The 25,285-nt window shown below is 37.5% G+C and overlaps 1 protein-coding gene across 1 annotated transcript; it reads left to right on the top strand.

The window, feature by feature from the left end:
* Positions 1–3,486: 3,486 nt before the first annotated feature.
* On the top strand, positions 3,487–24,740 carry Arl6 (ADP ribosylation factor like GTPase 6). Its single transcript, XM_051191719.1, has 8 exons — positions 3,487–3,822; positions 10,389–10,538; positions 14,246–14,307; positions 14,674–14,742; positions 15,370–15,464; positions 15,907–16,036; positions 19,119–19,174; positions 24,232–24,740. The coding sequence occupies exons 2-8, from the start codon at positions 10,416–10,418 to the stop codon at positions 24,255–24,257; spliced, it is 561 nt and encodes a 186-aa protein (XP_051047676.1). The 5' UTR covers positions 3,487–3,822; positions 10,389–10,415; the 3' UTR covers positions 24,258–24,740.
* Positions 24,741–25,285: the final 545 nt, after the last annotated feature.

Genomic DNA, 25,285 nt, shown 5'->3' with positions numbered 1-25,285 from the left:
TCTCTACAGCACCGCATCATGTTCTCTCAGTTTGGAATCATATCACTATTTAGGGCATATATGTTTCTTCCCAGGTTGCTTATATAGTCTATGTTTTCTTTTTTGTTGTTGTTGTAATTACAGTATAGCAGAGGCAAAAAGGCAGCGAAAATCACACTACTTAAACTGCAATCCCACCTACTACCAACTTGATTACAGTACTGAAGTAGTCCAGGTTGGTTGGAAAGTGGTACTAGTTTCATCTCATAAAAAATCTACTATAGTATTCCATGTAAATTTTCATGTGCTGGCATGCATACAAGCTAATAGTGTCATAGAATGTCCAGCTCTCAATATGAGGGATTTTTTATGGTAAACTGCATTATGTATGTCATCTGTTTGCTGAAAACTATGGTGTTTAGCAAAGCAACCTGTTGAGCAACATAGAACGATTTTTGTACAAAGTACAAACTGCTAATTGTTGCATTTTATTTTTCTATGATTTCCTAAAAGGCATTATCAGGGTCTTACAAACAGAGAAATCCTGTTTATTAAAATATATATTACCAAATAAAAGTTACAGTTTCAGTGGTTCAATTTGTGACGTTTTGTACTGTTGTATGCAAGTATATTATAGTAATTTACTTTTCAGTGTATACTTCTAGGTATTGTTTAGAACCTTAATAATTCTGTATACAAAACATAGTTGTAATTTTTCAAAATAATTACAAACTTTGAGGTCCAGGCATAAATTCACACTTATCACTATAATTAACGGACACATATTTTTGTAGTGATTTTATACTGGCAAATATTTTATGAGATTCAGAGGAATGAAATTATGTATTACAGAGGTAGTTTATACTATACAGCACATACACAATATCTAACAAATCTTTAGACCATCACTGTCCACTGCAAGAATTTTCAGTAAATTATAATCCAGATTCTTTAGAAGTTGCTGATTAGAATATACATCTGTACTATTCTGAGTTCATTAGGAGTAACATATCCAATGTATCTCACTCTTTTATAATTGTCGAACTGTAGTTCGGCGTGAAAGGTGGTAAAAAGGTATCTAACACTCTCTTGGATGTGTCTTAAGTAGACTTGAGAAAATCACATACTGTTTTAAAAGCTTGCTATGTTCACAATAAAATCAAGAGAGTCAAACTAACTTTGTAAGTCACATGGAATAATTTTTATGTTGTGTTTTTGGGTATATTCAAGATAGGTTACAACTGTAAACCATCAAAACAGGAGAAGCAAATATCTGACATATTTACATTGTTTTAGGCCTCATCTTTTCAATGTTTTCTAGATTACCAAACAGAATTTATGTTTCATGTGAACTCTTTAATCTCTAATAATAAAGTAGCATTAACTACACTCCTCTAAAATAACTGTTCACCTTTTGTTCTTAAAATCAACTGAGTTGGGGATGAGGAGATGGCTCAGTGGTTTAGCGTTCTTGTGGCTCTTACACAGAAACTAGGTTTGGTTCAAACACTCACGCGGTGGTTCACAACCTTCCCGAATTCCAGTGCCAGCAGATATGATGCCCTTTCCTAGCCTCTTCATGACCATGTGGTACATACACATACATGTAAGCAGGCAAAGCACACATAAAATAAAATAGGTAAGTCCAATAAAATGTTTTTAAAGTATCATCTAAGTTTATTGTAAAGTTGGTCATTCAGTCTGTCTCTTATATTTCTAGTTTTCCCCAAATGCTTTGTACCAAGAAAAACTGAACTCATCTTAAAAAGGGCCTCAAATGACCTGACAGATCTACATGACCCCACCTGGATGGCATTGCCCTACATGTGGAATTGGGGTGGGGGGGATGGGAGGGGAGGGTGGTCAGGGTGCATGTGAGGGGGCAGAGAGGGTAAAAGGGAGGAAGGGAGGGAGGGAGAGGGAACTGGGATCGACATGTAAATTAATAAATTAAATTTAAAAAGGGCCAACAAAATAATAAGTAAAAACCTTTTCTTCTAGCGCATAAGCTCTAATCTATGTCGAAGGGGAAAATATTGTATAAGCAAATAAGCATCCATGTTTTGTCAAAGTGAGTCAAAATATTCAGGATCCAAGAGAAGTGTTTAATAGCTTCCTGGATCAGAAGTTAAAGGACAACCACATCAAGGGTTGAGTTGATTTTCTTTGATTAATAAAAAACAAGCAAACCAACCAACACAAAACATTCAGGACAAGGGAAAGTATATGAATACTTGCTATCATTCAGACATATGTACTTTTCTTTCTTTATTCCTCAAAACCACTAGATAAAATACCTTTTTGAAGATGAAATATACAAATAGGTTAATTTTCCTGGACCACACAGTAAAGTATAGCATATTCCCTTCATCTGTTTTAACAAGGATATTTATGTCATTGTATATATGTCATATACATATAGGAGGTTTTGTTCATTCAGTTTGTTTTTTGCCTTGCAAGAGTCAGGAGACCAGAAATATACCTTATTCCATGTTATGAACACCTGGGAATTTGGAAAAGCAACAGAAAAAGCACTCCATGGTAATACATGTACACGTGTCTTTATCACCATCTCTTTGATGGAATTTCCATTTTTTTTTTTTTTACCTCCATAGTCAGTTACTAGCCCAAATTAAAAAAAAAAAAAAAAAAAGTGTAATAGTTAAACATACAACAAGCCAGTGAAAATGTAAAATAACATCCCACACTTATGCTAACAAGTGAGATGAAGATGAAACTTTTTTTTAATGTAGAGATGAAACTTTTTAAATATGTTTGCCATGAAAGTCAGCCGTTGATGAGTATGATGATGAAAGACTAAACAAAAAATTCCGTAGATCTTTAAAATTGTGCATTAGAGAGCAATAAAAATGTGAGGGAAAGTGTCTATTCAAAAAAGAAAAAAAAAAAAAACTTTCAATTAGAATCCAGCTTTGGTGGTGTAAACCTTTAATCCCAGCGGGAGGCAGAGGGGAATCTCTGAGTTCGAAGCCAGCCTGATCTACATAGTGAGTTCCAGTACAGGCTGCAGAGGAATACAGAGAAACCCTGTCTAAAGTCCTTTCAATTAGCACAATTATTTCTATTGCTACAACCGAATGTAAGAAGTAAAATTGTTAATCAATACTTGATTAGCAAAAGCCTTTCCTGGCCACCAGGCTCTCTGATCCCGGGGGTGGGGGGTGGTGATCACAAATGCATGCCTGTTGTTAATCCCTCCAAGACAACAGACACCTAAGAGTCAGGGACAGAATCACACTTCCTTTGCCAAACATCGTCTGGGCGCCGGGTACTCGGCGCTAACCAGACCCCAGGCGTGCCGGACGCCACCTCCCAGAGATGCGCGCGCAGCCGAGGCTCCGGTGCACTACCCGGCATGCTGTGCGCGGCCCCCATCGCGTCCCGGCAGCGGCGGCTCCCAGCGTGCCGGCGGCTCCCCGTGGCTTCTGCGCTCGATTGCTCGCTCGCTCTCTGTCTCTAACAGAACTCCCCTGCTAGAAACGGGCCGCTTTTACCCAGAGCTCTTCAGCCGCAGAAGCAAGGACGCAACAGCGGACATGCCACAGCGCCCGAGGAGGCGTGGCTTTGGGACCGGAAGAAGCTCCCGTTGCCAAGGCAACGGCGCGCGCCTTGGCTCCTGCCCAGCCACTGATGCTCCCACTGGAGCCTAAGCCGCCGGTTCCCCCAGCTTGTAGGAGAGGCTCTGCCCAGGACAAGGGTAGGAAGGCATAGGGAGGAGGGCTGCGGCTCCCGGGGAAGATCCCACGGCGGAAACGGGGAGAAGAAGGCGTCCATTCCCGTCCCTGTCAGCCGCTCGGCCTTTGGATTGGCTTCGAAGATCAGGTATCTCCACCACCCCCCATCCCGCTTCTCGTCTGTCTCCATCTCCATCTCTGTGTTATCTCTCTGCTCTGTTGGGTATAATTTTACACATGATCGCTCTCACCTTTGTTAAACCAACACTGCCTTGTTGCGATGATTGTAGAGCTGTGGATCTGTCGCCAGAGTCCACAACTTCAGAAAGTTCCCGCTATCTGTTCGTAGCCATTTCCACCCCGGTTGCCGGAGGCCACCCTCTCCCTGTCCGATTTAGAGTAAGTTATTACCCACGTTTTCCAATATAAACGAGTTACTGTCTCTAATCTGTGAGAGAATTGAGTTTATGTGGTGGATAGATACTAAGGAGCCTCCAAAATGTGTGTAACTTTTTGGCGAATGCTGCTTGCTTGACTTTGAAGCTGCTCACGACCGGCTTCTTTATACGATGTATGAATTATTTAGTTGAAATATTATTATCAAGTATTTAAAACTGGGTATTATTGAATAATTGCGGTAGTAAGAGTGTGCAACAGTCCTCCCACTCTTCCAACGTGCTTAAAGTTTACAAGATAGCATTTCTGGAGTTGTCTCTGTCTATTAATCATCTCTCGCTACACCCCTCTCTCTAAGACTCTATGTGTGGGTAACATGCTACTACTAACTCTTTGGTACTTTTCTGGCGAGCAGTAATCCTTTGGAAAGCTAATTCTCAGAAAGCAGCTAGGAGGATTTGGCAAGAGTGAGATGAGAAACTGAAAATATCAGCCAGATTGTGAACAACCTTGAAACATGTGCACGTCCCACTGCCTTAAATACGTTAGGACAGAAAGGTTCAGCAATCTAAAAAGCCACACAGGAGTAGTGCAGTGCCAGTGTTCAAACCTACCTGATCTTGATTCAAGTACAAGAGTTGTTTCATTTTAGGAAGTTTACTTTATCAAATCTGCCAATGTTATACAGAACATACAGTAAGATTTTTAAAGCTGAAGGCATTTTTCCCCCTAATCTAGCCAATAATAGCTTTGTAGGCCAGGCTGGCCTCAAACTCAAAGAAATCCACCTGCCTCCAGAGTGCTGGGATTATGCACCACCACCACCCTGCCAGAATGATTTTTAATTTTTTTCTTTCTCTTTTTTGCAGGGCTTAAGATCAAACCCATGACTTTTGCACATTATATGCAAACACTTTATCATTTGCTACATAATTAGTCCCCAAGATCATACTTTTCTTCAAAAAAATTTAGATAGGCATGAGTTTATAAAGCTAATTTTTCCCTAGTTCCAACCCTATCATAGTTTTCTGGGGTTTTGTTTGTTTGGTTGGTTTTGGGTTTTTTTGCCTTTGTTGTGGGGGTTAATTATATGAAAAACATAACTGATAATGAAATTGTAAACCTTACACAAAGCTCAGTTGCTTTAGAAAAGTCCTAGCTGTAGAAGTTCACTGAGATATATAAAGTTTGGGACTGGGCAAATTTTTGTTGAATGGCTATTTTAATTTAGTTGTGTGGGTTTTTTATTTGTGAGTTCATTACAATGTAAAAACCTTAAAGTACTGTTTTGAAGAAATTCAGAACAAAATAGAGAATCCAAAATGGCTGTAATGATTTGTGATAAATCTCTTTATTCAACTACAAATCTCTATAGTTCACTCTCAGTGCTACAGACTGTTATTTTCAAATTGTCCTCTTATTGGTTAGCTAATCTTCCTCAGTCTCAGGGCGTGTTTGTTTCTTCTTAAGCCTTTTATGGACTTACCTTAGGTTAGTTGTACTTAGCCTTTGGAAAACTGCAACATGAAAAATAAAAGACCCAGAGACTGATATTGGAGTTCAAACGTCAAGATGAAGAACAGAAAAGCAGAGCATGGAAGCTACCAGAGAGCTCTCACCTCTGACAGGTGGGGTGTTCCTATTCTCAATGTGGCTGGATCATGAATGTCTCCTACCTCAGCGTGGCTGCAGAGTGAATGCCTCCTACTCAATGCTGAAGACCCTGCTTCTGTCTTTTATGCCCCTCAAAAATAACCAAAAGATAAAAGTAAATGAAATAGAGTAATAAAAAAGCCACGCTGAGGAGAGGTTACAGTCTGAGGCTTGGTGAGAGCTTGTGGAGACAGGATTAGCCCTTTCAGCCCGAGGTAGAGGTAGGAAGCTAGGTGCCAGCTGCTTTGCTTTCTGAATCCCCGGACAAGCTTTAATAAATCGTAAATAATGTATCACCACAGAAAACTTTGTTGTTCACTGCTTTGCTTTCTGAATCCCCGGACAAGCTTTAATAAATCGTAAATAATGTATCACCACAGAAAACTTTCTTGTTCAAGATTTTGCTTTGTCCCAACTTGAACAAAAATAAGGAAATGCAAGGAGAAAATCAGAAGAAACTGCTAAATCTCTCATATTCTGAAAAAAGAGACATTGATGAATGGAAACTTGCTGTGTTACGTGACAGAATATAGTGGTGTGTGAGCTGAGAGATTATGGCATAAACAGACCAACCAAAGAATAGATCAGGTTTCCAGCTTATTTTCCAAAAGGCTCCCATGGACAGCTACTCAAGTGCCCTCTTATCCATCTCATGGAGCTTTACAACTAGTGACCCCATATTAGAGAATGAAGCTCTTTAGAAACTTGCTTAAACGTTCTCAAACATGTGACCTTGCAATTCTTTTCAAAGCAATCCCTAAGAATTCTTTTCCAGAGAATACAGTTTAGAATGCACAGGTTGAGGACCTACTAACAGATTCAAACATGTATAAGAATATAAAATACAAAAATAAAATGAGAGAAAAGTTAGTCAATAAGGGATGATTGAAAATGTTAGCTAAAATGTTTAAAATACTGGACAGAGGAAATGTTTCTAGACCTAAAACAAGAAATAAACAACAAAAAAACTATCAATATCATCACATAAAAGTTCTGTATTATAAAAGCATAAAGGAAAATTTTAATTGACTAAAACGAGTTGCAGTTCTTATGCATGGTAAGGTTCCTATATGCAATAATCAGTGGAGTGGCCACCAAAATATGGTAGGCAGCTCATAAAAGAAATACCAGTAACAAACAGGTTTTGCAGTAATATCTCGTTTTACTAGTAATGGAATAAATGGAAAGTTAAACAGTTCTATGATAGAATCTTTTATTTTGCACATGAGAAAAAATTTGAAAAGCTGACTTTTCTTTAAAATTATATATTCCAAATTATTTAAATAGTAAACCTCAGGTGTTTGAAAAATAAAGTCACAAAAAGCTTGGAAAATGAATTTCTACGATAGAACTTTTAACAACTAATGATTTCTAGTACCTTCCTAGAGGGGGAACGTGTAAAAGAAAATAGGTCATAGTTTTGAAAATATGGTAAAGAACATATAAAAATATAAACATTTATATTAATATGCTTAGCACAGCATAGGATTTAATAGAAAATTAGAATTAAAATGATAAATATAAAATATTAAACAACATTATGAATTTAAAATGGATTCATCAAATAGATTCATCAAATGCCAACTCTTAGGCTGGGGTTCAAAGAAATGTTTTGAAACAGGCTTTGAGTCTCTAATATGAAAAGTTTTGAATTAGCACAAAGGGAAATACCTAAGGTCAGACCCATCCTTTGAATAAAAAAGACATCTTTCTTGTAGGCCCCACACATGGGGAGGCACTGAGATTTGCAGGCACATCATAAATAAAGGTCTCCTAAAGGCACTAAGCAAAATGTCAACTACACAGCCACTTTTCCTGTGCATTTGACTCAGAAGCTTCCTATTAATCACCTTGCTTCCCTTAACATCCCTTGCTTGGGGCACTATAGAATAAAAGCTATGAAAGGAGCTGTAACATGACAGAGTTATGTGACCTTAAATGAACACGAGAATCAATGAAGTGAATTAATGTCTCAGGAACTTTGGAAATGAGTGTGGAGAGGGTAAAGGGACATATTTATTACACAGGTGTATTGTGGCAATGCCAGTAGTGCTAGGTGGTTAGCTAAAGGAGTATTTCATTGTGTAACTCTTGCCTGTCCTGGAATTCAGGTGTGTGACTTCTGTTTCTGCTGCATTTGTTTAACTCTGTGAAGCAGTGTTGCTGAGGCTGTCTAAAACACCTGGTGGTCCTAATAGAGAGCTGAATAGCCAATAGCGAGGCAGGAGCGATGACAGGCAGGGCTGGCAGGCAGAGAGGATAAATAGAAGGAGAAATGAGAAAGAAAAGAGCAGCAAGAGAACAAGGAATAGAGGACATCAGGGGCCACCCACCCAACCATCCACCCAGCCAGCCAGCCAGCCACTCAACCATCCACCTACCCAGCCACCCAACCATCCACCTACCCAGCCACCCAACCATCCACCCACCCAGCCACCCACCCACCCACCCAGCCACCCAAACACCCAGCCACCTATCCACCCACCCAGCCAGCCACCTACCCAGCCACCCAGCCAGCCAGCCAGCCACCCAACCACCCACCCACTCAGCCAGCCAACCAGCCAGGCATGGAGTAAGAAGGAAACTAAGAAAGATAAAAAGCCCAGAGGGAAAAGATAGATGGGTTAATTTAAAGAAAAGAAAAGCTAGCTAGAGATAAGCCAGTCTAAGGCTGGTCATTGATAAGTAATAATAAGACTTCTTGTGTGATTTATCTGGGAGCTGGGTGGCAGGTCCCCTAAAAAGGACAAAAAAAAAAAAAAAACCCAGTAAAGATTTAAAAACATATAGGTCAGCTACTGCTGATGACAAAAAGCTTCAGAGTTCTCTAAAGAAATGGCCTGTGAACAATATAGCTGGTATTTAAGAAGTGAACGTGATTAAAGGTGATGGAAGAGCTCTAAAAGTGATGGAAGAACTCTTTATTCAACAGTCTCAAACTCCAAGCTTCCCTCATTACTAACATCTTTGCAATTACTAGTCATGCAGAAGCCAAACCAATCACAGAAATGCTTCCTGGAATATTAAGTCAGCTTGGTGCTGGCTGCTTAGCAAGCCTTAGAAAGTTAGCTGAACAGTTTCAGGACAAGTATTGGATAGCAAAGTACCAAAAGATGAACTCATTGATGAAGAAGATGGTGACCCACATCTTATAGAAAATTTTGGTGAAGCATTGAAGGATGAAGCTAACTAAAATCCTCTGGGTTCTGGAAGCTGTCATGGACTGGATTGGACAATCAGCTCTGTTGTTCCAAAGTTTTGTAGTCCGGACAGGAAGCTTCCGCCTACACTGGTATAGACTGTATTGAACAACCAGCTCTGTTGTTGGAAATTTTTACAGACACACAGAACATCACCTGTAGGCGGACTTTTCTTTCCTGCCTGCCAGTTCCCAAATAACCCACATGGAGACTCAATATTAAGTATAAATACTTGACTGATATATCGATCAGGCTTTTTACTAACTAGCTCTTACAATGTAAATTAACCCATTTATATTACTCTGCATTCTGCCACGTGGCATTACCTCTCTTTCATCTTGCATTTCCTGTTTCCTCTCTGTCTCTCTGGTGACTCTCCTGACTGTCCTTCCCAGTATCCTTAGTCTGGTTTTCCTGCCTAACCTTACCTGTCCAGCTATTGGCCAGTCAGCTTTTTTGTTAAACCAATCACAGCATAATTTACACAGTGTATTGAAGGATTATTCCACAGTGGTCACCTGTTACTAGTTCAGTATTATAAATATTTTATATATTAATAATGCTGTTTGTTCAACATTTCTTGGTCATTTATTTTTGCATTTTGTACTTCTTCCAAAGATCTATTCTTTTGGTCAAAATATGAAGTACTGGTGAAGTTTGAGGATGTGTTTTTGTTTTGGGGGGAACTTTTGGTATGTATGTATATGAGTATACACAGTGGGCAGCAAATTGGATAGGGGCTATATCTATCCTCCTCCTCCCAGTAAAATTAAAACAAATCTTTACCCCCCCCCAAAGAAAATAAAGAAAATGCAAAGATTGAATTTAGTAAGATTGACTAAAATTGTTCCATTATTCCCAAAAAAATTAATGGTGAATACAGAGATGTCTGAGACAGGTGAAGTGAGCTTAAATTTTCTGTCTGTTAATACAAAACCCAAGACAAACTGAAAATAACCCTGCAGAAAACAAAAACAGTGAAATGTTTATAATTACATATTATTTCAAAATACAGCCATGGCCTTGTTTCAGATATTTATGTAGTAGCTAAACTGATTCTGTTAAACCCTGGGCTTTTGCTGTCTTATCTTCTGCTTTTTGAGCTTTAGCCTCAGACTGTAGCCGGGTCTCATTGCCTCTGCAGTGTTCCATACTTGTCAGACTCTCACTCATAAATACCTCTGAAAACAATCGGCAAACTCCACTTGATACTGAAGCTAACAAGAGCTTCTTCTTGATTATTATAAATATGATTGTCTCAGGGATGCTATTCCTTGTTGTCAAGAGTTATAAGCTGCCAGTCTGCAGAGAAGGCTCCTTTCTGATAATCGGCTTACACTGTTTACTAGGAGTAAAGCCACACCAATGTGCTTTGTGTGCTGCCATTATCCTTACATTTTTATGTACATACTAATATATTCCATATGTAAGGTACCTATGAAATAATAATTTCTTTCCCTTGCAGTTGCTTTGTAAATATTGAAATCACATTATGGGATTGCTGGACAGACTTTCAGGTTTACTAGGCCTGAAGAAGAAGGAGGTTCATGTGTTATGCCTTGGACTGGATAATAGTGGCAAAACGACGATCATTAACAAACTTAAACCTTCAAATGTAAGTATCTCTGTAATGTTTGACATTTTCTGGGCCTAGCGAAAGTTATGCCATTACTTTGAAGTTATAATGTTGTGAAGTCCTGCTAATCTTACTGTCGCTGCATATGCCACATATTTATGCAGTATGCATTTAAATCTTGATTATTAAGCTGAAATGTTCTTTTTCTTCCTTTATATTCCTCTAAAGAGCTTCACAAATTGACTAAGTTTATAGGTTGCACTGACTTTATTTAAATTTCTTCTTCATGGGAAGAACAAAAGGAAACATGCCTCATGTTTCTAAGGTCTATGAATAATTAGTGCTGTGCATATTGGTGACAGATATTGATTTTGAGCAACATATGGGTGAAAATATTATTTTCTTACTGAGAATATATAAAGCTTGTGCATGCAACATATGACTCATAAATCAGAAGTAGGTTTTGTGGCATATAATTCCTGATATAATTTACTGAACCTTAAGCTGTAACTGTCCTGGTTCAGAAAAATTGACCTGAATATCTGAAGAGCTATCTCCACCCATCCTCTAAATCTAGTAATAATGGCAATAGCCACCATACTTTTATTACCCAAATGCAGGTTCACATTTCTTTCACCTTATTTTAAATTCATCACTTGTGAATTTTCATCTACATTTTGGGTGCTATTTTTAGTTAATTAACTATATTAATCATAGTTCTGTATTAATCATACAGTGTTCTGTTAGGAAAAGCCTTACAAGACTGCTCCATATTTCCTTGTATATATAAATAAAATTGATTTTTTTGATAACTAGATTTTAGACTTAAACTTATTTTTAAGAATAAATTATGCTAGTTTTGTATTTGACATGATAAATATCCTCAGTTGAGAGGGTATTTTTCACCCAATCACCCTGTGTAAGAAAGAATGTAATTTTGGCCCAGGCATGGTGGTATATGCCTTTAATCCTAACACTCAGAAGGCAGAGGCAGGCAAATCTGACTACATAGAGTACTCCAGGTCAGCTAGAACTGCAGGGTGAGATCCCCCTTTTGTGGGGAGGGGAAAAAGTATCTGGATATATCTTGAAAATTTCCTAAGCAATTTGCATACTCATTTTATAGTATGCTACATATTCAGTTGATGCCTCAATATCAAAGAGCCCTTGACTTGTCAAGCATTGAATAACAAATACCCAGAATGAGGATTAGCACTTAAATATCTTTTAGATTGTAAGTAAATAGATTGATGGCTATTATTATTATTGCTATTGTTATTATAATTATCATCATCATCTTTGACCATGGGATTTTGTTGGCTACATGGAGATAGAATTTCTAGCAGAGTTGATGAAACTAAGATTTCTCTTAGGAATTCTGTTCTGTTGATTCTGGCCTAATCACTGCTGGACTCTCATGGTCCAGGCTACACTCCTTCCTTTCTTTTTCCATTCCTATTCAATGATTGGATGATTCTTTGTCGGGGAGCTGGGAGTGAGCGTGTGCTATTGTGTGTGTAAGGAAAGGTATGTGCATGCGTACGTATGCACATGAAAGCCAGAGGCTGACTTCACGTTTCTGCCTCAGTTTCTCTCCACCTTGCTTTTTCAGCCATAATGCCTCACTGAATCTGAAGCTCACAGATTCTGCTAGAGTGCTTGGCCTATGAGTTGCAGGATATTCCCTGTGTCCATTTCCTGTGTATGTGCTGTACCCAGCCTCTACTCTGAATTACTGCAGGGGAAAATGAGTTCCATACAAATCTACTCTAGCCTAGTTAACTTCTGAACCTTCTTTTGTGGACTATTTCCATTAGAACTTTTGGAGGAGAAATAGTTGAGAGATTTCATCCCTTCAGGCTAAATTTTAAAGAGGAGTTTGTGGAGAACCTAGGTAGTTATGTAGAGGCTACATAAGTGTTCTAATTTTAATCCAGTGAAGATACTTGTTACAATTTGGTGTATTTTTCTGTGATTTCACTACATTTTTTTGTTTGTTTGTTTGTTTGAGACAGGGTTTCTCTGTATTGCTTTGGAGCCTGTTCTGGAACTAGCTCTATAGACCAGGCTGACCTCCAACTCACAGAGATCCACCTGCCTCTGCCTCCTGAGTGCTGGGATTAGAGGCATGCAACCCCAACGGTCGGTGTGATTTCACTAAGTTTTTAATTTATCATGTGATTGGTACAAAGGGAAAAAAAATGTTTTCAAATGATTGGATCATGGGAAAAACAAAGTTAAAACAACTTCCAAAGGTGGTTGTTCAGGGAACGTCAGAGTAATGAGACAAGACCCCACTTGTCACAAATAATTTATTTAACTAGCAAGCAAATACTTGGGGAAAATGTTAACGCTCAAAGACTGGGTAGAAGGAAAAGCTGAGGAGAGACTGGGGAGAAGTCTGCTGGCAGCACATTGCTGTTAAGGTTCCCACGTTCCATTTTCAGCTTCTCTTCCATTTGGACTTAAATTTTACGAAAGTACAGTACCCAAGTGAACATGCTAATGTGAGTCAAATTTCCCTTCTTCTCTTGTTTTCACATAAAAGTTACAGGATGTTTTCATTTAGTTATTCTTAAGGCAATACAGGAAAACGGGAACAAAACTAACCAAAATGAGAGTATAATTATAATAATAGGAAACATTTGTGGACTGTTTATAGACACCATGTTGAGTATATTCTGCCTATTAGCTCATTTAATCCTCATAATAACTTTATGAGCATGATAATGTAATTGACATTTAAACAAACCTAGGCTTAAATACTTGTGCCAGGTGGCATAGCAAGCTAGGAGTAATTAGGAGGCCATTGTAATTCAAAGCAACAAATGGAAAGGTCTAGTCTAAGGTAATGGCACAGAGCCAGGAAAACTTCAAGAACAAAAGGTTTTATACATGACATGTAACAAAGGAGGAGTCAAGAATAACTTCTAAGTATCTGGATCATAAAGTGGATACATTTTTGTTTAAATGAGTGAACAGTTTTGATAATGGAAATTCTAGGAGGCATTTAATGTATCTGTTGTCAGTATATTTCCAAATGCCTGGGAAACCTGTCTAAGTGTTCTCTTGGCTCTGTTTGATCTTCCTGTAGAATGCCCCACCAGGGCATCATGAGTCCACCTATCTTCCTTCAGCCTGTATCACTCCTTTATTTAGCAATGTACTTTAAACATACGTGCCTTCTATTTTTCCTGAGTGGCAAGTTACTGCCCTTGCTGGGATCTCTGTACTGACTAATTCCATTTACTGAAATATTCTTTGCCAACAACTTGCCCAGGGGTTTCCCTTCCCAACCCTTCATCCTGAGCACTTTTCATCCGTGTTGTCATATTTTAATGGTTGCTTACATTCTTTGTGTGATGTACTCATGAGAGCAGGAACTAAGTAGACATGAAGACAGACAGTACCAAACATACATAAATTCAATCAACATAATGCTTAGAGTAATTAAGTTCAACACAGAAACTCAGAGCGACTTTTTAAACCACTTAGGAAAACTTGTTTACCTTATTTAATAAAGCAAAAATGTGAATTCAAACATAAATGTTATACCAATTCATAATTGGCAAGTAAACCTGACATTTTTATAAGTAATTTTATACACAGTGACCCTGTTACAAAAATCATAGTATTTAATTTTGTTATCTCCTTGGTAGCATAGTTTAGAAATGGAAAACTCTAGGACTTGAGGGAAAAGACATCTTTGTAATTACAGATGTCTAAATTTAAATTTTCTCTTGCAGGCTCAGTGTCAGGATATAGTTCCAACCATAGGATTCAGCATAGAGAAATTCAAGTCCTCCAGGTAACCACCTTCTCTCTGTGACTCCAACACTGAATGTCTCCATACTGACCCGGAAATCAGTTGTCATTTCCAATCCTCATGGGTCTGGGCCTTTTTGTACCACTACCTTTAGTTCATTCTCAGCCCTTAAAGCTTAGACTACTGTGAAAACCTCATTAGCAAAGGAAATATCTTCAGGTTATTTCATTGCAAAATCATATTTAGAGTAATAAATTTATTTTTAGTTTTTTCTTTTTTCTTCAATATTGACCACATTTATTATTTTATAGCCATGTTAATTTATCTAATAGAAAAATAACAAGATATTAAAAAAATAAACATTTAATTTACTTGCTTAAAAATGTAGTAATGTCTTTTTTTTTATAGTTTGTCTTTTACAGTGTTTGACATGTCAGGGCAAGGAAGATACAGGAATCTCTGGGAACACTATTATAAGTAAGTATTTTCATGAATAATGCTCAACTACATGGCTACATTTGACTATCAAATATTGATTAAAAATATAAGCAATTATATGGTTTCTGCTATAATAATGCAACTTCATATACTTCATGACACTGTCCCTATGTTCTTATCTCTGTCCATTTCTGTCTGTGGTTAATACAGCTACACCTTAAGAACCAACTGTCATGCTATGTGTAGGGCACATATCTACAATCCTAGTACTTGTAACTCTAAGGAAGAAGGATCACAATTTAAGGCCAGCCTGGATTCAAAGCCAGGCTGTTTCCAGTGTCTATGCAATACTTTGTCCACATACATTTGTGTAATCAGGTACCACAGCTGAAATTATTACTATTCAAATCACTTCGTCAAGAAGCAGCTCATAATCAGAATCATTACTGACCACATTTTGTTAAAATAACAAGATTGTTTAACAGCTGATGACTTGTTTTACAAATGTTTCCAAACAAGGTATTTTTCAGAGTATACAGACACAATGTTCAATAAATACTTCAGATATAACACTGCCAACTTACCAGGATCCAGAGGCTTTATACCCATTAAGATTGCATGTGGTGGTAAAATGATATCATCATGCTATTTCTTTCTGTTATACAGAGATGGACAAGCCATTATTTTTGTCATTGATAGTAGTGATAAACTAAGAATGGTTGTGGCCAAAGAAGAACTTGATACCCTTCTAAATCACCCAGGTATCTGTGTAATCTCTTCCATGATGTCTGTGCTCTGGGTTCTATCTGTATGTGTTGGTTGTTTTTTAGTTTAAGAAAAAGTTGTTTATGAGATGGAATTACTTTACAACTTACTGATTATACAAAATTTATAAAAGCTTTGTCTAAATTTTTTTAATATCAAAGTTTCATAAGGTATTTTGTTGTTGTTGTGTTTTGTTTTGGGGGTCTACTGGCATTTATTTCTTTAACATTAACAATCCTCTACTTTCCTAAATAAATAATATATAGTAATAAGAGAAGTTTTGATTTCTCTGTTTGGATGAATGTTTAACTGTGCACCTTGAAGTGTTTGTGAATGGGTGATAGTGAAGAACCAACAATTCATCTTATTTCAGTTTTAAGGGTTTGGGGGAAAGTGGTCCAAAACACACAGTGTTGTGATGGTGTCTTCCTTTTTTAGATATTAAGCACCGCCGGATTCCAATCTTGTTCTTTGCAAACAAAATGGATCTTAGAGATGCAGTGACATCTGTGAAAGTATCTCAGTTGCTGTGCTTGGAGAACATCAAAGACAAGCCGTGGCATATTTGGTAAAAAATTCATTTCTCATTTTGTCTTTCTGAAAAGTCTGTGAAATGTAGGGTTCTGTTTAGGTGTTTTGTTGTTATTTTTTCACATCAATTTATAAATGGCAAACATGGTAGAATGCAAGCAAAGTATTCCACAGAATTGTGGAATTCAGGTACTCAGGAAAGATTGCTGTTAACTTTTCAAAGTGTATTTTTAAAAATCTTATAAGGAAAAACATAAATAAAATAATCCACTTGCTATCCTGTCTTCAACCACAGTGACTTCATTTTTCACCTGAAATCAGCCAAGCCCAATCCTTTCTTGGGATATGTGCACTCTGTATCACCTCCTCTAAATCTTTCTCCAGGTTAATGCTCCTGGATTGCTATTGTATTTCATCATTACCATGTGACCTCTTTTGCTTTTTATTTTGGTGGTAGTTTGTCTTCCTAATACTCGTGTAGCTCTCTGGGAGTTGCATTTTTGCCAGGTTTGCTTAATACCTTAGTTTTCTTTTCCCAGTCCTCTGGCTGGTACATAATACATATACTATAAATACTTGTTCAAACGACGAAGTAGAGATAATGGTTATATATGGACATACTAGTAAACAGTGTATGAAATTGCTATGCATCATTTATTTAGGAAACAGTTTCTTAATCAACTCCTTTGTGCTGCCTTCCTGAGATCCTCTTTTGCTATGTACCCACCTACCCTCCCACGCCCCAAAATTTCCTTCTTAGTTTCCCCACTTTTCATAAGAGTTACAGTGATAAGGGAAGCTGAGACTCCAAGCAGAGAAGGCTACTGACTCTAGACGTGACCTAGACTGTAAGCAAGAAAGAGGAGCCTATGAATCCCAACATGGAGTGCGGGTTGGGAATTCCATTCCTAGCAGCATTTTTAAAGTTACTTGAGAGGAAGAGTTTAGTTTTCTTTAAGGGTGTGACCCTTGATGGGTCAACCACACATCGTGGGGGGGGGGGACACACCCCACTCCTAGAACTGTTTGGGAGTAATACAGACTGGATTCCCTGGGTTTTAAAAAAAGAGAGATCATGAAGTTGGATGGGTAAGGAGATGGGAGTGAATGTGATCAAAATAGATTGCATGAAACTGCAAAGAATGAATAAAATATTTTCAAGAAGAAAAACTCTTTAAGAACTAGCCGTGGTACTGAACAGAATAGCATTTAAGTAAACCCTGGAGACATGTCAGGAGTCTCTGAGGCACCGCATCCCTCTGCCAAGGACAGAAACAGGGAAACCTTCCTTGTTCTTGAGTGGGGGTGCAGGGTGCTACTCTATGGTTGGTGATTTTGAATATAAGGTCTGGTAATGTTTGGTAGTTAAAGGAGAGTGGGATTTTAGTCAGAGAAGAATTTTTGAAATAGAACCTTTACTATCACAAACCATTAGATTCCAAAGACAACATAAATTAAAATAAATACTAATGGCTTGCTTTGTACAGAGCATTGTGGTGTTTTGACAGGAGTTACTGTATCGAAGAAATGCCAGTTCAATAACTAATAGGTGAATCTAAACAGATTTATTTATTCAGTTATGACATCTCAAGATGTCTCTGTGTGAAAAGTGAAATCATGATGCTCTGAGGATATTATATTCCTAGTTCTGTGTTCTTCATATAACATAGCAAAATGCCAAGAATTTTTTAAAGCTGTCTGTAACTTTACTTCTCCTTAATTCAAACTGGACAGCATGTTGCTAAATTCACCAGTGGACAAGGAGTTCTTTCCTGTATTCTTGTCTAGATTTGTATGTGCCAAAATCAACAGCTTAGATTTTTGATAAAAGTGTTTTAGTTCATGATGCCTCACTGTTATAATGTGTAATTAAGAAATATGCTTTGAATAATTGTTTACTGTTTGTTTCTGACTTCTTACTTGAAAAAATTCTTCACTAACCCTAGTCTCAATTTAACAAGTAATTCCTTGGCAGTAACTTTTTTAGTTAGAACTAGATTAATTATTTAGGTTTCTCTACTATGTTTTAGGTGATGCTTCCCCGCTAAGGGAATGCTATAAAATAATCTCTAATTATTCAGAAATTTTAATTATATAGATTTTAAATAAGTTGCTAGATCTGTGACACATAGTATTGGTCTACATATCTCAAAAGGATTAAATGAACTTTTACCACTTTAGTTTTATATTCTATAAATAACTGTAGATGATATATCACATTAGAGGCTTAAGAATGGGAGACAATGGAAGCTCTTTGCTTTTACATGCATGCCTCAAATATATAATTACAATAACCATATTAGGTCAGTGATAGTATCCCACAGTTGCAGATGCTGTAGGTTATTGCAATAGTAAATATAAAAGTACAATTGAAATTGACTAGAATTTTGTTTTCCTCTAATAGATTATAAAAATTTATGAGTACCTGGGGGTGGTGGTGCATGACTTTAATCCCAGACTTGGGAGGCAGAGGCAGGCAAATCTCTTGAGTTTGAGGCCAGCCTGGTCTACAGAGTGAGTTCCAGGATAGCCCAGGCCACACAGAGAAACCCTGTCTCAGGAAAAAAAAAAAAAGGTTATGGGCTGTACATGGTGGTTCATAACTGTACTTCCTGTATTTGCAGGGTGGATGCTAAAGTCCAATCAATACATAGCAAGTTTGAGGCTAGCTTGAACTCTGAGAGACTCTGCCTCAAAAACAAAACAGCGACAGAACCCACATTATAATTATGGGTTTTCATTCACTCTATAGATAACAAGTTCCATTTCAAATGAAGTCAGTTGATTCCGTGATCTAAGTCAAACATTTCTAACAGGTAAATGCTGTTGGAGCTCTGGGTAGACCGAGGGAGGACAGTGAACCCTAGAAAATTTTAGTGAGAAAAATAACCTCGTGTTTATGTGTTCTTAACACAACTCGACATTCTCAAAATTTGTCTCGGTTGTCTTTTTTTTGACCAAGTCCTCGGAGTCTTAAGTTCCTATTTCAGTACTTAATCAGTTTTCCACAGGTGTATGTTATTAGTATATATTTCTTTGAAATATGGCAAAAAGTGTTATTTCACTCCTAGATCTGTATGATGCCGTAACATGGCTGTCTTGTGTGACTTTGATTTCAGTGCTAGTGATGCCATCAAAGGAGAAGGGCTACAGGAAGGCGTGGACTGGCTTCAAGGTACATCGCACACCACTGTGCAAACGCAGCCTGTTTCTCTTTCAGTTGTTTCATTTCATTTTTATATTTTAATTATATTACACCAGTGCCCCCTTCTTTTTATTTCTGCTGCCAGAAAAGACAGTACAGTAAGTATTCAGTACCTTGCTGCATTTACTGTATTTTTCTGGCAGACTTAATTAAAGTGTTTCTGTGATTTTATTCACTATGTATAGCAGATCTAGAAAATGATTTTAATTTATGGACCCAGATTTTCATTATATCTAGCAATTGAAAAACACATTTCAAGTTTGGGACAAATGCTAGTTTGGCCTTACTGTTAATATCTAGGACCAAATGACAACTTTTTTGTTTATCAGTCATGCTGTTTAGCACTCCATATATAATAACCCCTTTTATACATATCATATATGCTCAAGCTTTAACACGTACTTAGTATTATAAATACTATTATGCTATTGATATCTTACTTATTTTCAGTCTATTTTTTTTTAAATCAAAATAGCCATACCACATCACTACTATATTAGAGAATACATTAACATATAGATTTCCCTAGGGTTATATTATCTACTATGTATAAAAAAAAAAGCTTGAAGCATGCAGAGCAATAGATAGTGTGTGTTCTGTATGTCTGTTCTATAGCATCTTTATGACTAAGTCAGACGATTTCAATTTAAGCAGAATTCCTGACTGTTCATTCTTACTGGGATGAAGATACAAATCCTAATTACAATTTGTGGTTGTATGTACTATTTCCTTCTACAGTAGCTTTTAATATTAGATATGTGTAGTACCCTTTTTCATTTTTCTTCTTCCATCTTTTGGAAGCCTGTTATGTTAGATGGAAGAATAATCAGTAATCGGCAAACGTAAAATTTGCTCTTCTAGTGAATTCCACACAGGGACTTTTAACTTCTTCCCTTTTTTAAGGTGGGAAGGTTGAAACAAGGTTTCTCTGTATAGCCTTGGATGTCCTAGAACTCACTCTGTAGACCAGCTGGCCTCAAAACTCAGAGATCTGTCTGCCTCTGCTTCCTGAGTGCTGGAATTAGAGGTGTGTGCCACCACTGCCTGGTTTTATTTCTAGCTTGTATTTATTCAGTCAAAACATTTACTGTTAAATTACAAAGAGCATTCTAGTCATATTTTATAAGCAAATGAAACAAACATCACTGATGGCTCTCAAAATTAGTGAAGGAATTATTTCTTTGAACCCAGAAACTTCATGTTTCAAATTATTGTAAGAGGTGTTCAGGGTTCTAGCATGGATTTCCAGAAGAAACTGATTGGTTGCAGAGTAAAACCCCAGGAAAGGTAGAGAAGGGTATTTCTTCCCTTACTGATGTGACGATACTTGTTGCAGCATGCAGCGGAAGCCCTGCAGTACTTTAGTGTAGTGTGATTCTGAGTACAGTACTGGACAGAAAGAAGATGATTTACCTTCATGCTCCTTTCTCCCTCAACTCCATAGTTATAGTTTTATTTTTTTAATATGTAGAAATAGCCACTAGGTGTCAGTAATGATCCAATTTTACAGTACCAATTTTCAACTCTCCTTGGTACCAATTGTTTTTCTGTTCTGATCTGTTATCTTCTTCTGTCCCAAGTTTTTGTGAGAACAGAGTATTGTTAGAAATGGTTTTGTGTCCTTTTGTTGCATCAGTCTCTGCAAGGTAAGTAGGAGCATCATCGTCTGTTCTATGCAACAGGAGGAGGAAGAAAAGAGCTGGCCTTTGAGACAGCTCGTTTATTCCACTTACTATTAACCTCCCTTCACACTAACAGCATCTTTTATTACCATATGAAGTAACTGTCACATCTGGAACATTAAAACCAAATTTCATAAAATAGTGTGCAAATGTGTTAAAGTACAATACATAGGAAAGCATTCAGTACATGTCAAAATTACTCTCTTACCTAGGTAACTTATTTAAAAGAGGCAGAAACTGGATAGTTTTTAGAAAATCAAAGAGTATGTCAGTTTGTGTTTGACTAGACAATCATACATTTGTATTTTCCTACAGACTAGTAAATAATGTAGATTTTATTGTTCTCAGTTATCGTTTTGGATATGAAAAGAAGTAATCTGCTCTCTTCAAAACAAGTAATAGTAAATAAAACAGACTAGTCTGCTAGTAACCCATTTGTTAGCTACATACATATAGAAAAATCTAGCTGTAAAAGACCTTTGAACTGAACTACATTCATTTTACTTTCTATTGTGTTAGACAAGGTTCATTTTGTACTCACTTAATCTTATTTCTTTAAGCTTAATATGGGAGTTTTCATAAAATATTAAATGTTACATATGATTATTTTCTCTTGGAAGATTCAGTAATTTTGTATGTATAATAACAAGTATAAAGTTTCTATTTCTAAAATATCCTAGTGAGATTATTGTGGGGGTAAGTAGGTTTATTTCTTGTGTTTTGTTTTTTCTAAGTTTTTCCAAAATAATGAAACTTGTTTTTACCAGCAAGGTAAAAAATCAGTAATGCCTCCTGATTTCAGCCTGTAATCTTGTTTTGTTTTAAATACCAAGAATGTTCCTAAGACATACATCCCAAGTGTTAAGAAATCACAAGTACTCTACTTCTAATCTAGCACTCTAGCCCACCTCTAGATTGTAATATCTCTATTGTACATGCTGTACATGTGAGGATTCTAATGACAATACAGGACTGGACATATAATTCCCGGTATCACCAATGATACAGGCATCGTATGAAAAGATGTTAATTAGCTCTGTGTCCATCAGGAATGGATGTGGTAGAAATGGTGACCCTGTTTGGAAAGCTGGAGAGCTGATGGCTGCTGACGGGCTGAACAGGCCCCCAAAAGGCTAAATCTTAAGTGGGCGCTATGAAATGATAGTACACAGCCTGATTGACTTTGGAGGTCTTCTCAAGGGTTTAGAATATGCTTGTAATTGGAAATAAAGGGCAGATCTGGAGCTGAAAAGAGAAAATATGACTTCCCCCGCCCAGCAACTACAGTAACAAAATGAGTTTCAATGATTATCCTTTGCAAATGTTCAAATACTATGTGTGGACTGGAAAACACCGGACATACACTGTGTGGTAACAGTAAACTGAAAGAAAGGAGGGGATGCAGGTTTTCATAGAAAATGTTGTGACTCTTCTGTCTCCTACTCCGCCAGCAGAAGGAGGCAGAAGGTAGGGAGAGTCATCCGAGGGGTCTGACTATCAAGCAGGCAGGTGCAGCAGTAGGGCCACACAGCTTTAATCCCAGCATTTCAGAGGCAGAGGCAGGTGGGGCTCTGAGTTTAAGGCCAGCCTGGTCTACAGAGTGAGTTCCAGAATAGCATAAGCTACATAGAAAAATCTCATCTCATAAAATGAAAAAACAACAGAAAAAAAAAAAAAAAAAAAAACCCAAAGAGGTCATATTGAGAAGATCCTGTATCTAAACAAGAGACAGTTTAGAAAGAGAACCAAGAAAATAGGGAGGACTAATGGGTCATCAAAAAGTGTTTGCTAGAACTGATTCTTGTGAGCCCAGTGCAGGGGAAGAAAATATTCTTACCCAAGGCACGTCATTAGTAAGAATCAACCCTGAAGACAGTGGAAACTTGTGCAACCCAAAGCTAGTAGCGCTCATCTGTAATCCATTGTGCCTATGGCAAGATGGAAGGCAGAGATGGAGAATCCACAGAAGTCTGTGGCTCAGCTAGCCTGGTGTTAACAACGACAAACACTAAAGTCCTGCTTTAAGACAGAAGACAAGGACTACCCCCAGGTTGACCTCTGACCTCCACACACATGAATCTGCACACACATGCATCGTACACTCTCATCATAAGGGCAGAAAAGGGAGAAATGAAGGATGGCTAAATGTGTTAGGAACTAGGAAAACCAGCACAGGAATGGAGGGACAAATCCCTGGGCTGTTAATAAAATCCTAGACTGATAATGAAAGAGATCTCAAGAATAACTGGCAAGCAAAGAAAGGGGAAATCTAGGTTGCAGAATCCTTGTGATATTTAGAAAACTATTCTTCAAGAAGGTGTAAACAGCTGGGTGGTGGTGGCACACACCTTTAATCCCAGCACTCAGAAAGCAGAAGCAAACAGATCTCTGTGAGTTTGAGGCCAGCCTGATCTACAGAGCGAATTTCAGGACAGACTGTAAAGCAATACAGAGAAACCCTGCCTCGAAAAACAAAACAAAACAAAAAAAAGGTGAAAGCAGGAACTAAAGAGATTGTTCATTGTTTAAGGCTGTTCTTCTCAAGAACCTGGGCTAAATTCCCAGTACCCTCATGGGGCCTCACAACTATCGGTGACTCCAGTTCCAGTTGCTAGCATCTGTAGGCACCAGGCATGAACATGGTACACAGATATTCATGTAGGAAAAACACCCATACATATAATTGTTTTAAAAGAAAGTGATAATGATGGGTTATAGAATGTTTCATATGTGAGAGTATTTGGGTTGAGTTAGTGTTAGATCTGCTAAACACACACACACACACACACACACACAAAAGGAAGGGGAATAAACTAAATAAATGGGCTTGGTTGAGATGATTTATTTTAGGGAAAACAAAATTTAGAAGAAGAAAGCATACATACCACCTGTCAGAGGGCTGACTGACATTGACACATTGACATAGTCACACAGATAACCATGGCCCTAACTGAGTTGCAAGTATTGAGGCCATAAAGGAAGAGCTGGATGGGAGTGTGAGAGCTGATGTCTGTTAAGGCTACTGATATTGCAAGAATTACTTTGTGTTTAGTGAGTAGTAAGTAATTACCTAGGAGAAGATTAACTGTAAGTATTAGATTCCAAAAATGACTGATGATCAAAGGAACTGCTACATCTTTCTAATAAGCTTGTTGAACTAGCTAATTTTTTATCTACTTACAGCTTATATAAAAATTATCACAGTGGTATTAATTGTGCCTTAGGAAAAGAGCTAAGCAGATAGGGTCTCTGTGTTATATAGATTGACCTTGAGTTGACTTAGAGAATAGGGTGGTGGCTGTTTCCCTTGTCAGGCTGATAATGGTTTTGTCTGTTTGTTATCAGATCAGATCCAAGCTGTGAAGACATGAAAAGATAGTCCCTGGAAACCTCAGCAATTTTCAATTAAAGGAGTCTGTGTAACGCATACTGAATAATTTCAAATTTATTTTAAAAGATTTATGCGACCAAGAATATTTTACAATGTTCTTCTTGCTTTTGTGGACTCTGGAAGAAGTTTTTAAGAAGTTAGAACCTGAGACATTGTTAATCTGACCATTAACAATATGAAAACTAACATTACCTCGGAACGCCTTAGTTACCAGCTTCTTGTAAAGGTCTACATGTTGCTGTAATTAGAATGTGTAAATAAGTTGTAAGCCATCCCAACATCCTATCATGATTTATGGTATCTTTAATGTATTTTTAATTGTATTCTAAAGTTTAGTTTATGGTATGACTTTGGAGCTGGAATTGTGTTAGGGAGACAGCTTTCAAGCATTATAAGGGATCACAGATAATTGGTATATGTAATCTTTTTGTGTCACTATCAATAAAAAATGAAATATACCAACTAGAGTGCTTTGTTCATGCTAAATAATAATGTGTTGGTATGGTGTGTGGTGTTTTATTGCCAGTCATTATCTGAGGCCAACTAAACTAAATTTGTTTCTCATTGCTAACTGAATAGTTCCGTACTTTGTGATCAGACATTGCCCTGTAAACCTGCATGTATGTTTTTCCCTTCATAGTCATGAAGGCTTGGGTGTGTGGTCAGCCCATTCTTTTGAAACAGTCATATGAGTAAAATGACTTCATGGAAATCAGCTTAATGAGGGATACTCTGGGGAAATTTTACAAAGGATGTTTCGTTTTGTTTTTCAAGACAGGGTTTCTCTATGTAACAGTCCTAGCTGACATGGAACTCTCTTTGTAGACCAGGCTGGCCTTGAACTCACAGAGATCCTCCTGCCTCTGCCTCCCAAGTACTGGGATTAAAGGCATGCACCACCGCTGCCCAGCTCATTTTACACATGCTTAAAAATTTTTTATTTCATTAGCTGAATGAAAATTTTACATCTTCAAATTAATAAATTAAAATTTACTAAGTATTTCACAT

This window comes from Phodopus roborovskii, unplaced genomic scaffold (assembly GCF_943737965.1).
Source record: "Phodopus roborovskii unplaced genomic scaffold, PHOROB, whole genome shotgun sequence".
Classification (NCBI taxonomy): Eukaryota; Metazoa; Chordata; class Mammalia; order Rodentia; family Cricetidae; genus Phodopus; species Phodopus roborovskii.
The sequence above is the reverse complement of the archived record's forward strand: the minus strand, read 5'-3'. Positions and strand labels throughout refer to the sequence as shown.